This window comes from Micropterus salmoides, unplaced genomic scaffold, assembly GCF_014851395.1.
Source record: "Micropterus salmoides isolate LMB-PRFRI ecotype aquatic unplaced genomic scaffold, ASM1485139v1 Ms_hic_scaffold_22, whole genome shotgun sequence".
Classification (NCBI taxonomy): Eukaryota; Metazoa; Chordata; class Actinopteri; order Centrarchiformes; family Centrarchidae; genus Micropterus; species Micropterus salmoides.
In genome coordinates, this window is record NW_024041373.1 from 69743 (window position 1) to 87429 (window position 17687).

A 17687-nucleotide genomic window follows, 5' to 3' on the forward strand; every position below is an offset into this window, starting at 1 on the left:
GTTTTGGAGCTTAGGCTCACAAGGAAAGCATTTCAACTCTATTCAAGAAATCAGAACCTAACAGGCCAATATGTTTATGCAAATGCTGGGGAAAAAAACACCACATAGATATCAAGTTTACTTTATTTATATAAAAGACATGAAAAAACATGCTTCACCTGCATGAAAGTGCTTTGATTACAACATTGTTATAGATAATCTGTTCTGAATGGCCAAATAAATCAAGAGGACTAACCGGACACGTCACTACAGCTTTGTGTGGTTAAACAGATGCATAGACCCTGTGCATGCCAACAGTGAGAGGGCCGTTTGACTGAAGGTCAAAAAAGAATCTCAAGTCTCTTAACAAAAATAATTGTTTACGTGAACAGCTTCCTGAGTGTGACTAAAGAATCCAATTCATCAGGTTCAATGGGAAAACTTGTCAGTCTACAGGTCTGATTTCTAATCAAACATTTGGATTGCAATGTTGTGGGTTCTCTGGCAGGTTCTACATTGTGTATCAATGATAGTCTTAATGCCACTGTAAGAGAGAGAAGGAGGATCGCGCACACTGAATCTTTTTTCCCCCCTTTATATGTTGGCACAGAAATGATCAAAAGCTCAGAGATGTCCTTCAAACTCTTAAAAGGTGTACAGTGATTAAACACCTCAGACTATGCTAACACCAAAACAGTACAACGGAAACGCTCATTAAACAGAGTGGTATCAAGGCAGTTAAGAAAGTAAAAGACAAAACATACACTACACTACAAACAGCAGTTTCAGGATATTTTTGTTACATTTCAGTGACAGCAGTTGTGAGCCATCTGGGAGCAGCTTTAGCTTTTTTTCTGGGACTGGTGAGAAGTTCAGATCTCAATGTTTCAAATGTTCTCAGGTCAACGTCATCTTTGACGACTCTTTGGCATCGATCACTCTGAAGACTCCCACCTTCTCTTTCTTCAGGTTCCCCTTTTCTTTGTCTGAAAACAAATAATACTTTACTTTGGCTCACTGGTTACACAGTGAGAAGTCCGCAGTCAGTACAGATAAGAGATGATCACAATTTATACCTGTGAGTAGGTATCAAGCTAAACAGTCAACAGTCTGTAACAGACAACGGAGGTTCAGTTCACCCTAATGACCAAAACCAAAGTCTGGGTAACACTCTGGATCAACAATGGGACATGCTCCTTAAAAGACTACTCTGCTGAGTAATATTGTCCTCTTTTGGAAATGAGCAGCACAAAATTCCATTCACCTCGATTTTTGTACTGAGGTGGCAGCAGTACATTTATTTTGGCAGTTTGTTCTGTCAGTGTGGTACAGCTAAATAAAGACAGAAACAAATATTGTATCTTTTACATTGTCGTGTCTTTGGCCAAACTGTAACTAGACCGTAGTAATAGTAATAATTTTTTCTGCTTGTCCCCCTGAAAACTGTGTGTCTCCTCACCCAGCAAGTCACTGCGATCCAGCAAAACCTCCAGGTCCTTGTCGCTGATCACCTTCCCCCTTGATGCTTTCACCTCCCTGAGTGAGACAGAAGTTACAGCTAAATGTTGCTCACGTTCCATGTTCACTTTACATGGCCCAGATATTTAACCCTGTTGGAGTAGAGGATGCTCTCTTACTTCTCAGTGCCTCTGGCTTTGAGCAGCTCCATCAGCTCATCCAGATCAATGCAGCTTTTACTTTGGTTCAGCTCTGCCTTCCCGCCTTTGAACTTATCTGTGGAGGAAAGCAAAAACAAATCAAACCAGTTGGAAAATATTTCGTACCACACATGTTCCCGTGCTTACAATTAAAGATGTAGTGCACAATAATAATGACCAAACTGGTTTGTGCTATGGAAAACAATACTGATCTACTGCTGCAGTCAGTTTAAAGCAAGACATTTTTCTGTGCCTGAAGTGTGTTCGGGTTTTAAGATAAAGATGGAGGGTAGGGGGCAAGAGCATAAGCTTCCGCACACATATGGTTCCAGTGTTATTTTTAGTGTCGTTTGGCACCCAGACCTAAATATTTATGTAAAAACAGACAAAACTGGACATGAAACTTCCTGGTGAGATCAGAAAATATGTCTGTAACTTTGCTCCAGCTATCGTTGTACTTTTCTGTGAACAAATTAGCATAGCATAGCCCTGATGGATCCGAACTCCATTCAGAAAACAAACATTTTAGAAGTTGTTGTCCTGCTGTCTTGCTGACAGACCAGACAAAGCATGAATTCATATGTTTAACAAATCTGCATCATGTTGTAGTTATTTTGTTCATGTTATTGCGTTGTGTGTGTGAACACTCAGCAGTAAAACTCTGCAAGGATTAAATTTGCGTTTGGTCTGAATATAGCATAACTCATCAATAATCATTCATGCAGAAGAACGAGTTCAACATTTCTACTGTAGCGTCAACCTTTTTTAATGTCCCGCCTCCTCCAGGCTGTGATTGGTCGGTTCTCAAAAAGTTACTTTGAAAAGCACGTTTTTGCACACGGCTGCATGACAGCACCCGAGCTGAACAGGTGAGCGTCACATAGGGCCCAGAGATCCTGATATAGAGGGCAGGTACGCCAAAGAGTAAAATGTAGACATACTGGTATCGGTGGCCCACTTCAAGCACTGCCTATAATCAAAATAGACGACATTTATCTGTGAAACCGCTGGTGGATTACCTTCCAACAAAAATGGTCTTGTTACGTTGGCAAAGGTCCAGACGATCCAATCCAGTAAACTATTTAGTCCAAAACCCATTATTATATCAAAAAATACACACGGACTGCTGTTAGCATGTAAACAAAAAAAAGCAGCTACACGTTGACCTTTTAATTGACACTGCAATTGACCCAATAGAAACTTCCACGTAGTCATGAAGTGCCAGTCCCTTTCTTTCTTGTATACATCAAACCACCAATTGTGCTGAGGACTGATGCTTCACTCACAAATACTACGCAACAGACATAATTATATATTGTTGCATATAAAAACGCCCCACGCCGGAAAACTTTAAGCCCTGTGGCGTGCATGGAGCGGTGGAGGTGGGGAAGCCACTCACTCTTGTGGATGACCATCTGCTCCAGCTTCCTCTTGGCCGCAGCCCTCTCCAGGATCTTCTGGTCGATGGTGTTGGCTGTGACCAGGCGGTACACCACCACTGGTTTGGTTTGCCCGATGCGATGACAGCGGTCCTGAGCCTGCAAGTCTGCCTGGGGGTTCTGGGGCGGGGACACACAACACACGTACGGGGAATGTGTAGAACTGTAACGTTTGAAAAACAGGCTCATCGTCCATTATTATTAATCGGCACCTACCCAGTCGCTGTCGAAGATGATGACAGTATCAGCCGCTGTCAGGTTGATCCCAAGTCCTCCGGCTCTGGTGCTCAGCAGGAACAGGAACACCTCGGGATCTTGGGAAAACTTGGTCATCTGGGGGAGAAGAAGAACCGGATGATGCAGTAGCAGGGACAGGTCAAAGTTCTAACAAATTAGAAAAAGACACTGAGGGCAGCAGTTGCTTCCCTCAGTGTGTGGTCCCTCTCCTAATGAGCGGCGTGTCCTCATAGTAACCTGCTCACAATGCTTCTCAACACTTCGCACCTTCTTCATCAACTTGGTGTTTAAAACTCACATTTTCGTCTCTGTCAGAGTAGGACATGCTGCCGTCCAGCCGGCTGTACTGAAAGCCCCGCAGATAGCAGTAATCCATCAGAATATCCAGAATGGACGTCATCTGACTGAAGATCAGAACCTGGACCACATCAGCCAATCAGACAGAGGTCAGAAACAAGGCAAAGGCAACTAACAGCATGGGCAGAGGACAGAGTATATTAAAACTTAAAGATCACTTTATTTCTTTTTCATTCCACATCACTGTGTTTTGTGCTTCCCGTGGTATCAATAATTAGATATATGGTAAAGATTACAATATTATCTTTTCACTAGTAATCTTTTGAGAAATATTTTCATAGAAATTTATGTTTTGGAATCAAGGCCACTAAGTTAACATGTTTTCTGAGCAGAGAACTGTTTCCACCCAGAATATAAAAGCACAGCAGGTAACTGCACACCTAGCAGCAGTAAAATATAAGCAGTTTGGCCTGACTCAGCAGAGCCATTAGTGAGAGGATAGAAAGATCTATCTGGACTAGATAGATCTCTTTCACTAGTTTGAAAGATTTGATTAATCCTCCACTTTTTCTGATGCGCTGACATGTAGTTAGATCTCTGGTAACTGGTGTTGTGTTTCACCTTATGTCCCCTCTTCTTCAGGGCAGGCAGAAGTCTGTCCAGGATGAGAAACTTCCCAGAGCTCTGCACCAGCTGTTCATCAATCTGCAGGGGAGACAGCAGGACGTACATGGGGTGAAGAAGGGAACACAAATCGACTCCTGAAAAACATTCTGTTCATCTGCTCCATTCCACTTTATTTACCTTCATTAAGTTTGATTATATACACATATTATTCAGTTCCAGCTGAGAATGTAGCACAAACATTACTGTAGCAGAGTGCAGGTGACGGTGCATTACCTTGAACTCCTGTGTGGCAGGGTCGAGTGGGTACTCCACCAGGTAGGGGTGGTTACAGCATCTCTTTAGCAGCATGAGAATGTTCTGCAGCTTCAGGTTGATCTGGGAGTTCAGTGGACTCTGGACTTCCAGCACTGGACGGGGGCTGAGGGAAAGAAGACGAAGTTGGACTACACAGCCATGTTGTGCTTCTTATGCAACATGTCATTTGTGACATGCCTTCCAAAATAAATAAACCATATATAAGTGCTGGGGTTTTCCTGCATAGTGATTTACGAGGTGGCTGTCTGTCAGATTTGGTCCCACCTCCAGCTCTTGACAAAACTCTAACAGTGTCTTTATGGTAAACACTGTTTTCTAGCAGGCTAGACACTTGCTGTTTGTTAGCTATGTAGATCAACACATAAGCTTTGATGTTGTATTTGATTTAAAGCTGAACAGCACCTTTATTTTTATTTAATAAAATATACATTAACATTATGAGTGCCATAATGATGAATGATTAAAACTCTTAAAATTCAACAAAGTTGTAAGAAGTGTTTGCTCGAGTTAGGTGAAGGTCTCAAATAACTATTTATAAAAAGCATTGTTTAATGTTGTAACTATACAGTGCACTGATTTGCACGTACAGTTATTACAACACGCCTAAACTGTGGGCAAGTGAAGAGGACGTGATTTGATGGTGCGGATTACAAAATGGAGGAAGATAGAGGGATTAATAAGAGACAGGCCAGAGAAAGACACTAAGCCAACAGAAAACAGCAGCTCTGTACAGTGTGTCTGCTGTAAAACAGAACCAGCCAACCACAACAGCAACACTTTACGAATCCACGGAGCAGACCTCAAACAAGCAAACGTTAGCATTAAAGGTAAATCATGATTGCTAGTCGAGATGAAGGCTAGCAAAAGTAAGCCACAATTCTTAGCTGTAAATATATAAACGTGTTTGTAGTTGACTGGTTAGTCCGTGACTTTGTGTTGTAACGTTACAGTGATACGAGTTTCACAGCTGATCCTGATATCGGGGGCACCAAGGAAAAGGATTTCTTAACCAAATCCTTGATGAAATAAGCTGTAGAATACTCCATTACTGAGATAATCAATAGCGGCAGCTCTACACACACACACACACACACACACACACACACACACACACGCATTGCAAATCGATTCAATGATGTTTACCTGCAGCTGAGATGTGTGTAGGCAGTGCTCACCTCTGCTGGAGCTCCTCGCGGACCCTCTCCAGATATTTCTCCAGGTCTTTTGGCGAGTCTCCATCGGTTTCTTTGTAGTCCACCACATTTCGACTGCGACGCTTCGGCCTGCCACTCGACGTCAGCGCTACAGGAGCTTCCGTCTAAATAAACCAAGAGAACAGACAATGTCAATCATTCAGCTTTGACTGCACTTTTTCTGGCTGACCATTTAAAATGTTACATACAGAAAATGACCCATACTATTAATCCCTCATGTCAACCCAGAGACACTGAGGTAAGGTGACGTAACAGAGGACAAGCTGCACTGATAAGGCAGAGCACAGCCACTTATTGATAAACCAACACTTTAAGCACTACTCACTGCCAGATATGCTGGCAACAGGCTCAAAAGATTCACATCTGGTATTTAACAGAACTACCTTGGAGGGCCGTTGTCACGGTCACTGTGGGGACTCCACTGTGTGACTGATGAACCCACAGAGACCAATGTACAGTCCAGACCCTCTCACCATATGGCGTTACCTTTTCCTGGCCCAGCATCTTGCTGATGGTCTTGTTCACCACCGCGGTGTAAAAGGCCTCCTGTTTGGCTGTCAGAGGAGCGTAAACAATAATCTCCTTCTTAGGAGGAACCTCCAGCGTCACGTCTGACTTCAGCCGCCTCAGCAGGAACGGAGTCAGAATCTGAAACGAGGGAAAACCTTCAGAAAATGCCTGTTTGTTCTGGATTCACAGATACCCTAACCCTGAGGAGGCCAACCGAAGTGGGTTTTAGACACTATTTGATGATAAAAAAAAAAAAATTATATATGTGTGTGATCAGAGTGAAGCATGTTTCTGTGCTTGAAAATGGAGATGTTCTTTGCTCTTACGCTGCTCGTTCCACCTTAAACAACTGGATGCAGTTTATTGTTGTGCTCCGTGTTTAATTGCAGGAGATAAATATATATGAAACAGTGGGAACACTCCATTCCATCATTTTTATTGATAAGGGTCTTCTGTAGAAGCAGCCTCAGTATATCGCCCGTCTTCTCAGGTCAGGTAAATAGTGAACCTCAGACTGCCTTCCACCAATTTGCACCGTATGAACTAAATAAATTAGAGTGTTTAAAACTCTAATGTCTCCCACAGGCTGATTTTAAACATTGAACTTTCAATGTATTTAGTGATGTCTGTGACTGTCTCTGATGCCTGATGTTTGTTTTCCTTTCTCTCAGCTATACACAGGTCTCTCTTGCTAATCACAGTGTCAGTGTGATTAGCAAGAGCCGCCATATTAAACACACTTAATATATTCTAAAGGAAGTGTAACATTTTCATGTTTGCACTGTGTGGAGACAGTTTGGAGGACTGACCTGGTGCAACATGCTCAAGATGTTCTGCTCGCGCTCAGCAGCCACCACACTCTCCGCCTCACCGAGGGAGTCGATGTCAAACCACGACTCAAAGCTACACAGCAAACATCAACTAGAGGTTAAATTTGAGTAACAAGTTTAAGGTGAACAATTAGCAACATAAATCAACTATAAAAGTCGCGTTTAACTGCACGTACAGTAGGGGTGTGCATCTTGACAGGTCTCACGATTCGATTAGGATTAACCGGTCAACGATTCGATATCTCAATGCATCACCTCCAGGGGTGGGAATCTCTAGGCACCTCATTACGATTATGAGGCTACGATGTGACTGTAAACGAACAGGATAAAGATGTATTTTTCTCACTGTGTGACTAGTTGCTACTTTTAAAGCAAAGTATTTGTAACAATCCAAAGTACTAGGTAGTAATGAAATGCAGCTATTTAATGTTACTTCATATAAATGTAGCTAACGTTACATATCATTATTACATTATTACAGCGTTATTACTGACCTCTGATGCTGCTCTTTTCATTTCTGATGCTGTTGTTATTGGTATAGATTCAGATACAGGTTGAACTACACACTTTACAATGCTCCAGCCAAACCACCTTCACTCCGCCTAAATATATCTGTTCCTTTTCTTGTCTCGTCTAGTGTAGTTACATGTTTGTGTCTTGTCCTGTAAGTTGATTATTGTAATCTTGTGTTGAGCACCATGGGCCTTGAGAAACTGTATTTAGTTCATTTACTTGATATGTGGATATATGACAACAAATGGACTTGAACTAACAGCCAAAAAACTTCCTGCTCAGTTTCCAGACTGCAGTCTGAAGAGGAGATGTTAGCTAGCGCTAACCGCCTTTAATTTTCCAGCAGTTAGAAAACAGTAACGTTGCGCTCATATTTTTCTCTGCTCCTCTGCTTTCACCGTCACTTTCTGCTGCCTGTCACGTAGCTGTCCTTTGAAGAATGACGAGAGGATGCTAGCTAAAGGCCCATTTATACTCCTGCGTATTATCCATGCATTTATGCTTGTGCATAGGTGTGTCCGTCATTCTGCAATTACGCTACAGCATCCACTGCGTTGACTTTTGTCAGCCGAGCAGGCTAACTTCCAGTTTAGCGCTCCGCTAACGTAAATGGGGGTAAAATTGTAAACGTGCAGCTGGTGTAGCCTTTTCAAATGTTACCGAGCAAGTAGATCACATTCTGATAGCGAAACGAGTCATTTCGCTCGGGTTGTGACGATCAAATATATTGATTCACTGTGTTACAGCCGCTGCAGGGGTACTTCCAGCCGACCAATCACAGAGCTTATGGTCCGCGTCGACTTGACGTGTAGTTACATTTTTGAGGAGGTGCACGTCAGGCGACAGCGTAGCCTACGCCGTCGACTTGACGCTGAAGTGCTACCGTGCTGCACAGTGTGCGGGTGAAAATCATTAATGTTAGTTGCGTATTGATTTTATTGATCATGTGAAAGTTTAATAGCTGCAGTCATTCATTCAACAGCTGCCTTTCTGTGCCGAACAGGGAGAACACGTCTCTATTATGTGCACACCGCAGACAGTCCGAAGCTGCACTTCTGCATTTCCGAATGCCGCCTTTTTTGTTCCGTCAACATTACGATATCAATTAACTTCTAGATAATCAATTGATATTTGTGAAGTCCGCATCACAATGCATCTAAAAATCAATTAATTTCCACACCCCTAATGTACAGAAGGTATCTACACGAGCGGTATTATTACAATTGATTTAGACATGAAGCCAGATTGTGAGATGACTGTCTGGGGAATCATAGCACTACAGTATATGATACGTCACACTGTACCTCTTGAGGTCATCAAAGACCTCTGGCAAGAGGAAGTTGAGGAGGGACCAGAGCTCAGCCAGGTTGTTCTGCAGCGGCGTGCCCGTCAGCAGCAGCTTGTTGTCAGTGGGCAGCATCTTCAGCTCGCGCACCAGACGACAGTTGAGGTTTTTGATCCTGTGGCCTTCGTCTACAATCAGGTACTTCCAGTGGAAGCGCTGGAGCAGAAAACAGACACGCGAGAAGTAAAAAAATAAGTCTGCAACTGACGCTTATTTTCAATATAATAACGTATAATATACACTGAACAAAATTAGAAACGCAACACTTTTGTTTTTTCCCCCCCATTCATCATGAGCTGAACTCAAAGATCTAAGACTTTCTGTGTACACAAAAGGACTATTTCTCTCAAATATGTTCACAAATCTGTCACAATCTGTGCTAGTGAGCACTTCTCTAGAAACTGTCTATGAAGATTCTCAGTCATCCAGGTCATAGTTATCCAACGAAGGTTAAATGAAGGGCAACTGGACTTGGTTGAAGCTACTGGAAGACGTTTCGTCCCTCATCCAAAGGACTTCTTCAGTTCTGACTGACTGGCAGGGAAACTCAGCTATTTAACCTCAGTGGGGTCGTTATCTCGGGTCATCGATACCGCTGGTTCGTTAGTGTTCCTTGTTGCTGTGACGACAGTCGTTACAGTCGTTGAGACTACCTGTGGCCAAGACTGAACGACCATCGTTGGTATCTTCACCTGAGGCCAATAGGTTACGTTTGTTGAGTTTCCTGGGAAGTGATGAAAGGACAGCATTGTAAGTGGGGGATAAGTGGTGGCGTAGACCCCCTCCTCTGTTCAATGACGGCTTCTCAACCCTGGTGTAGATGCTTCCTTGACACCTCTTTCAAACCATCCATCTTCTCTGTCTAAAATGTGCACCTGGTGGTCCTCAAACGAGTGTCCTCTGTCCTTCAGATGTAAGTAGACTGCAGAGTCTTGACCTGAGGAGTTGGCCCTTCTGTGTTGAGCCATGCGTTTGTGTAGTGGTTGTTTAGTCTCCCCAATATACAGGTCTGTGCATTCCTCACTGCATTGGACCGCATACACTAGATTGCTTTTCTTGTGTTTGGGGGTGCGGTCTTTGGGGTGGACCAGCATCTGTCTTAGTGTGTTCTTGGGTTTAAAAAAAACCCCTCTAGAAACTATATTTAGTTGTATTTAAAATATAAATCTATTCTAATCATGTTCTGAATTTATTCCTTTTTGAAAATAATAATAAATACAATCTTCTTCCAGGGCAGCAGAGTGTGTTCTAATTCCAGGATGTTTGATGGGAGGGACTTCTTGAGGCAACAAGAAGTTAACAGGGGAAAGTGTACTGATAATGGCCGGAGTGCTCAAATCAGTACAAGTACAAATTGCAATACTATGTGGCAAACAGTTCTGTCCTTGTTAAACCTGCATATTTCAGTCATGTGTAAGTTGATGTCGTAAAGGACGAGCAGGGATCCTACCTGTAGGAACTTTCTGTCAATCATGGAGATCTCAAAAGAGGTGACGACCACAGGACACATGCTGAGGGGCCCCTGAGGCCTGTGGATCTGCTTCAGCAGCTTGGCCCTCTCTGGCTGGGTGCCGTGGTAAAGCAGCACAGACACCTGGGACAAAGACACAGCACTGCTCAGACCGCTGAGCTCCAGCAGACATTAACCCCATCAGTCCCAGCGGAGTGCCGGTGTCCCGCTCACTGTTCGAGTGAGGCTGTCAATCAATATAGCAACAACCCTGGTGCTTAGAAGCAAAGTGAGCTACTGTGCTTGATTGTAACCCCTTTGTGTGTTATTTTGTCGACCCACACAACATGTGGTTAATTATTTATTTGGTATGATGCTTCTGTAAATAAGTCAAATGTTTCCCATACATTGATTTATTTGTGGGAGCCCGCCACTTATTGGTTTTCGATTTTTTTTACTATTTAAAATGACTAAAATTGTATTTCACTGTAGAGCAGCACACAGTGCATAGATTCGCTCAGCCCGCTCAGCTCTCTCTCTCTCACAAACACATAAGTCGGTTTTACGCTGCCTTATTTTCCAGTATTATTGCGGCAATATGCCGACTCGCTGCGCTCTCTGTTGTTAACACAACGCTGTCGATGTCAGAGATCCACCGTCAAATAAGTTAATAGCAAGCATGTAAGGAGCTAGCTAATGTTAGAACACATCTGGGTTGTCCAGGTTACAGCTAGCGGATACTGAGGGGAGTTTTTAATAAATGTCGGTCACCACTATTTAAGCACTTTCTATGACATGAATGGATTTTTCATTGTGTGTTGCTTTTTGCCTGGATTATGTGTTTAACATTATAGTTCGTGTGTAAAAGTTTTTTTTCTAGGCAAACCTAAATTCTCCATGTGTGTATAATCTATCAGAAATCTGGACTAATAAAATCAATCTTCATTTTCATCCATATTCAGCCCTCCACGGGCCTGATAAGACCAGGGTCCTACCTCTGGTGTGAAGCGTTTGAATTCGTTGATCCAGTTGGGCAGAGTGGAGAGCGGGGCCACCACCAGGAAGGGGCCCTTCACCTTCTTTTCTATCATCATGGCGATGTGAGCAATGCACTGGATGGTCTTTCCCAGTCCCATCTCATCAGCCAGGATCCCATTGATGCCGTTCTCCCACAGCATCTGACAGCACAGAGGGAACACCAGCGGCAGGCTTAGCAACGTTCACCCTGAAGACCAGCATGCAGTCACTGGGCATGACGGCCTGACAGAAGCTCTATTATTCTTCACTTGAAAAACTTTAAACATATAAATATCTTTAGCACTCTGGTGGGGACAGTGGAAGAATTTAAAAACACTGTTATACAAACACGTGTCAGCAGCTTTAATTCAATAATTAACTAAGTCGAAAGCAGTCATGGATAGCATAAAAGTACCATAAAACCTCAATTAAAAGCCTAGTCCCAATTCGACTCCTGTACACTTTTACTGGTCTGGTGTGGCTACATGTTTTGACAAATAAATGCAGGTCTCAATTAAAAGCCTGGTCTGGTTTTTCTAGAAGTTCACTGGAGGTATAAAACCTCTTAAAGCCCCCGGGTCACCTGCTTGAGTTAAGCTGCTTAGATCGTTCATGCCAATATAAAGGTTTAAACTTCAGTATGTCAGTATGGACATGTGACATCAAATTCTCCACAGTTCAATTGTTTAGTTCATTTTACAGAAACAATGAGCACTTACAATTCATATTTACCAGCATGGTAAAGGAATTAAAGGCCTGTCCCAAATATAGGCAGGGTGAGTTCAGTGATTTGAACAAATAACAGCCCGGGATATTAATTGAAGTTTACGGTATTTAAAGGTACAGCAGCCAGAATGTGCCGGTCCAGGGAGCAAACTGATAAAACTGCTGCTTTCTTGGAAACAGGACCAGTGTTTCTAAAGTTTGACCCATACTAGAAAGTGTGCGCATCTCCGTTGCTTTGATTTGAACTATTTTTCTGTCCAGTTTTTTTGTGAGGTGAGACATGGACCATATCCGCAAAGATTGTGATAAATAAATAAATATACTTTTAATGAAATAAACCAAAAAGTCAAACTGCTATTTTATGCAGCAAAAGCCTACCAACTACACTGATCATGAGATGTGTCAGGTAGTGTTGTAGTACTCAAGACCGGTCTTAAGACCACTTTTTGATGGTCTTGATCTCGTCTCGGACTCAACCGCATTTGTACTCCGTCTTGTCTCCGACATTGAGGACTCAGGATTTTATTTCAAGAATTGCTTTTGTATTGTCTGATTTCTTTATTAACATCCTAACTGATTGGATGTAACACTTATTGCTTCAAATGCAGCCAAGAACACTAATTAAACATGTGTTGTTACCGTTAACAACTGCGTTTGTATGTGGGTGCTTTAATAGGAATGTGGATCTTTCAGATTCATTTGAGAAGTACCTATGATATTCCACATTTTATTGTGTTATGTGGGGAACTGGCCTCAGTCTCAGCCCCTAAAAGTCTTGGTCTTGTCTCAGTCTCAAACTCTGGTCTTGGTTTTGACTTGGTCTCGGTTTGGGGCGGTCTACAACATTAGTGTCAGGATCTGGGGGGCTTAAACCTTTACACTAACATGGACGTCCTTAAAATGCTCAGCAAGAATGTCATGTTATGTCCAGAATGAACTCTGAAATATTTTACTGACTACCTGGATTGTGTACTTTGCAAATGACAGGAAGGAATCCAACAAACACATCAATAATTAATCACTTCCCACAATCCCATGTTGGCAAAGCCCTACTGACCCTCAGCCACTCGATGCCTTCAATCTGGTACCACCTCATGACCCCTCCGGTTAAGAGCTGCGGCTGCTGGGCGGGGACCGGCTGGCCGTTCACCTTCCTGTGAGGGTCCAGGAGCTGCTTGGCGTTGTCTCGCACCATCTCCGACAGACGGTTCTTGATATCTTGGTTGGAATCGCTCATCTTCTCGATGTCCTCGGCTTCGAGTTTCTTCTGGGCCGGTGCCTCCTCCTGATATCAAATGTTTGATATGTACATGTATGAGTGGACTGCCTACTTTTAAAATCTATCCTGCTGTGTCCCAACACCTGCAATGTCTTAACATCTCATCAAAGTCTAAATAAAATGAACCATTACCTCCACTTGCTCCACTTTTGCTTTCTTGGCCTGCGACATGATTTCCTGTAAGACAAAAATCAAGCAGAACCGACGTGAACAGATCAGTAAAGGACAAGGATCTGCAAAACAGCCAAAACTTCTAATGAGACCTTACTTCTTTTGACATGACATCCGCTATTTTGTAGTCGTCATCCCTCCTCCTCTTCTTTTTATCTAGTTCAACAAGGAACAGTCAAAAACACATTTGAAACTTACGTAACCAGGGTTTAGCATAATCACATATCAGAATTCACTTATTAACAGATGTTATAAGTGATTTCAGAAGATCTACTCACCTTTCTCAGGCTCTGCACTGTTTGTGTTCTCCATCTAAAAGAGAAATATACTTCTATGAATAAGGTTCCATTTCAAAGCTAAGGTAAATGTTTTTCCCACTATAATAATAGATTTCCCCTCACCTTCTTGCCCTTCTTTTCCAGTTTCTCCTTCCTGAGGTTTTCCTGAAATTGTTGACAGAAAAGTGTTGTGTGTTAGCAGCCAGCAGGTCCACACACAGCGCAGGCAGTTACTGTTTCACACATGCTGTACCTCATTCTGTTGTTGCTCCATTTTAGTCAGCAGGAATTTAGAGTAGATGTTGCTCTTCTGCAGCAAGTGCTGCAATCTCTTGAACCGCATGTCATGAGAATCCCTCTCCCATGATTCCCGGGCCTCGTAAGATAAGATAAGATAGACTTTTATTGATCCCAGACAGTCACTTGTTACAGCAGCTCCAGACACAACAGATAAGAAAATACACAATAAATGAAAATAGAGCAGAAAAATACAAAATATAACAAATACAAAATAAGAGTAAGAGTTATATGTATACTATATACACCTTTATAGAGAGATGTGAGTGATATGGAACACTGCTCATGTCACAGCAGGAGCACGGTGTAGAAATAAATATGATTGCACAGGAGAAAATAGTTGTGTTGAGCGTTGCTAAATAATTATACATTAATGACCGACTGTGCTGGACAACATCTGGGCTGGAAAACATTTCTGATACAAGTGCCAATACCATGCGATTGTTTTGTACTTATACCAAATAAGGAATATTTTCTACTACAAAACCTTTTTTCCATTTAACAAAAGAAGCCAAAGTTGTCAAACGGTGTCTTTAACACAAGAATTTTGTGCTGCCAACAGTCTGAAATGTATTCGCAACTTCTTTTCCTTAAATCAGGAACTATTTAAATCAAAAAAGTCCATAATATTTTAACTTGATGCCAGCTTTGGGTACTTGAAAGTTTGAGACTTAGTGCTATTGGCGGTTCATTCCCCAGCCCTAGACAAGATCCAATTTTACAACAACTGTTCAGGACACATCCTGAGGAAATAATAAGCAACACACCTTTTCCATCATCTCCTTTTCCTTCCTCTCTCCTTCCTCCATCAGCTGCTTCTCTTCTTCCACCATTTCCTTAGTAATGACCCCTTCGGATGGTATATCCTCAGATTTCACTTTGACATCTTCAAACAAACAATAGTGACAGTCAAGCTGACGGCTGCATCGTCACACCCCCACATGTCTCTCCTTTATTTTTTCTCCAATACTGTAGAAAGTTTCATATCAATGTTGATTACATATGGAATGGCGCCCTGTTCCTGCTGTGATAAGCATCAGGTCCCTCATTAACTCAACCATAAATGACATGACAGTGACATTTCATTAATTAAAGGTGGATTAACTCAAGAAAATCCCTCAGTAAACTCCTCATAGGTTGGGGGGCCTTTGTGACTGACCTTTTGCAGCTCCAGTCTCCATGGCTGTGCCCAGCGGCTCCTCAGATTCGTCGGGTTTGGGGCAGTGAGGGGAGGCGCTTCGGGATTCCTCCTTCAAGCTGTCAGCATGAGAAGAACACAGAGGAGATGCAGAGGCTCAACTTTCCCTGCTGTTCTTACAGGAGGCAGGGCTAACTCCATTCACATGGTTCATAAGAAACTTTTACAACACACGGTGGGTCATTAATCTAACGTTACAGACACAATATAATATTTCAATAGGACAACGTGTACCTTTTCCCCACCAGACTTTTACTTTCTAGCAATGTGGAGGAGGCTTTCAGCATCTAAATTAAGAGATTTACGTTGCAGTTAAGTGAATAAAACAGAAAATCAAAATAAGGAGATTAACGTTAGCCCATCCGACACATCGTTACTGGCCCATTCTTTAACAGATAACTAACGTTCATGTTGCGATAAGGTGCACTGTTAAACGTTAACGTTACACCGACACATTAGAAAATTGAAAGCAAATTATTTAACTTAACTTACCAGCTCATTGTTGTCAACAGTGTAGCAGAGAATGGGACTAATATGGCCAACTCAACGTTTCTAGTTAACTAACGTTAACGTCAATGCAAAAGGTAACGTTATTTTTTGCTCAATAAAACAGCAACTTGTCGCGAGTTAACGTTAAGTTAACGTAACGTTACACAAGCAGGCATATAACTCTCTGAAGTAGCTGGCCAAACCACCTGGCTAGTGGTTATATAGATGCTGAGAATACAGGACCGACCGCAGATATTACAATAAATTCCAAAAATACTGTCTTATCTAAAACTGTGATGAAGAATACGGCTGGTTTGAACCCCACGTTAGTACCCTCCACTGAACACAGTGTAAGCTTACGGCAAGTAGCTGCAAGCAAGGAATGTGAGGCCGGCTGTTGCAATTCAAAATAAAACTACTTCCGCAAGCTTCACGCTCCACAGCAGGCATGAGAGGTTGCGATTAGCTTTTATTTAAAGTCAAAGTCGCTTTACTTCCGCCACTTTCTATATGAACAAGGCTAACTTGACGCAGCTGTAACTTTTATTGTGGGCGGGGCTATTCCATTTCGCGCCACTTAGGACGAAACCACTGTTTGTAAAATAGGGTGGCCTGCTATTAAAGTGTAAATATTACAATATTTTAGAATGTAAATGTGAATATCAGATTAAAGATAACAAATGGAAATCATTTTGAATTGAAATACATAATATTTACAGACTAAAGATCATTTCATTCTCACAGAAAATAATTTAACAACACAGCCACCCCTCTGAGTGGAAATAGGTGCCACTCCTAATCTGATATTTCCCGCGAATGTAGGGGGGAGGATCTATGTTTGGTTAAGGGGTTATTAAGGTCATCTTATTGCACTTGCAAACAATAACTCTTAAAATAAATGACAAACTACTTTTGGTTTGTATGCCTGTATGTTTATCTCATTGGCAGTTTGCAGGCTTAGCAGGATTTTTCAGCCTCTCAATTCATATTCTTTCTTTCTTTCTTCTTCATTCTTTGTGTTTGTGGCTGCAGTTTTTTATTGTATTACTGTTTCTTTAGTGAGGCTTACATATTTATAATTGATAATCAGTTGTGTGTCCATCTATAGATAAGGCCCCCCCTTGTTTTGTAATGCAGACCGACTCTACCTGCTAATGATGATGATGCATGATAATCAAAGTTTTGGAGTTCCATTGATCAGTCCAATGACCAAATGCATTTTTTATATTCACTCTTACATGGTCCTTCCTCAAGTCAAGTCCTCAGCCATTCCTCACTGTGAGCTGATGTGGTGTGGTGTGTGATGCTGTTGCACTTCCGGCTTGTTGCCAGCAGAGGCCCATAAAGATCACAGATGAAATCTTCACTGTGCTGTTGTGTAGGCAGTTCACACTTGGTGAACCGCACACTCCTCTCTTCCTTTCTTCCATTCTATTTCTCTTTCATTTTCTGCTTTCCTATTCTTTGTCCTCCTTTCTTCCCTTTCCCTCTCTTCTTCAAGTCTAGCCTTTCTTCCTTTTCCATAGTACCTTGTAATTATCTGCCTCTTGTTTGTTTTTGTGATTTCTTTTGTTATTTTGTGGTTCTCAGAGTGGGCTCTGGAGACCCCCAGGAGTCCTTGAAGGGGTTCCAGGAGATCCCCAGCAAAAAGGGAAATCATTTATTTTCACTATAATTCTATTCATAAGTAACACAATGACAGAATGTATGACTATTTTGGTCATTGGTTTCATAAACTTTATGTAATAAAACATCTAAATGTAAAACTCGTAACAAATTGGGGTCCGGGGTCTAATTTGTGTCAGTTTAGGGGTCCTT

At 42.1% G+C, this 17687-nt stretch overlaps 1 protein-coding gene across 2 annotated transcripts; it reads right to left on the reverse strand.

Annotated features, from left to right (window-relative positions):
- Positions 1–105: 105 nt before the first annotated feature.
- Positions 106–16211, reverse strand: hells (helicase, lymphoid specific). 2 transcript variants are annotated; one of them, XM_038737988.1, is made up of 24 exons: positions 15873–16211; positions 15615–15667; positions 15342–15439; positions 14950–15068; positions 14139–14261; positions 14009–14050; positions 13886–13919; positions 13705–13763; positions 13569–13613; positions 13215–13442; positions 11410–11592; positions 10415–10558; positions 8924–9120; positions 7086–7179; positions 6253–6414; positions 5728–5870; positions 4511–4655; positions 4232–4315; positions 3612–3731; positions 3293–3409; positions 3037–3196; positions 1617–1713; positions 1439–1515; positions 106–965 (listed from the first exon to the last, which is right to left on the reverse strand). In XM_038737988.1, the coding sequence occupies exons 2-24, from the start codon at positions 15665–15667 to the stop codon at positions 877–879; spliced, it is 2613 nt and encodes an 870-aa protein (XP_038593916.1). In that variant the 5' UTR covers positions 15873–16211; the 3' UTR covers positions 106–876. The 2 variants fall into 2 exon arrangements, with proteins under 2 accessions (XP_038593916.1, XP_038593917.1); XM_038737989.1 differs by lacking the exon at positions 15615–15667.
- Positions 16212–17687: the final 1476 nt, after the last annotated feature.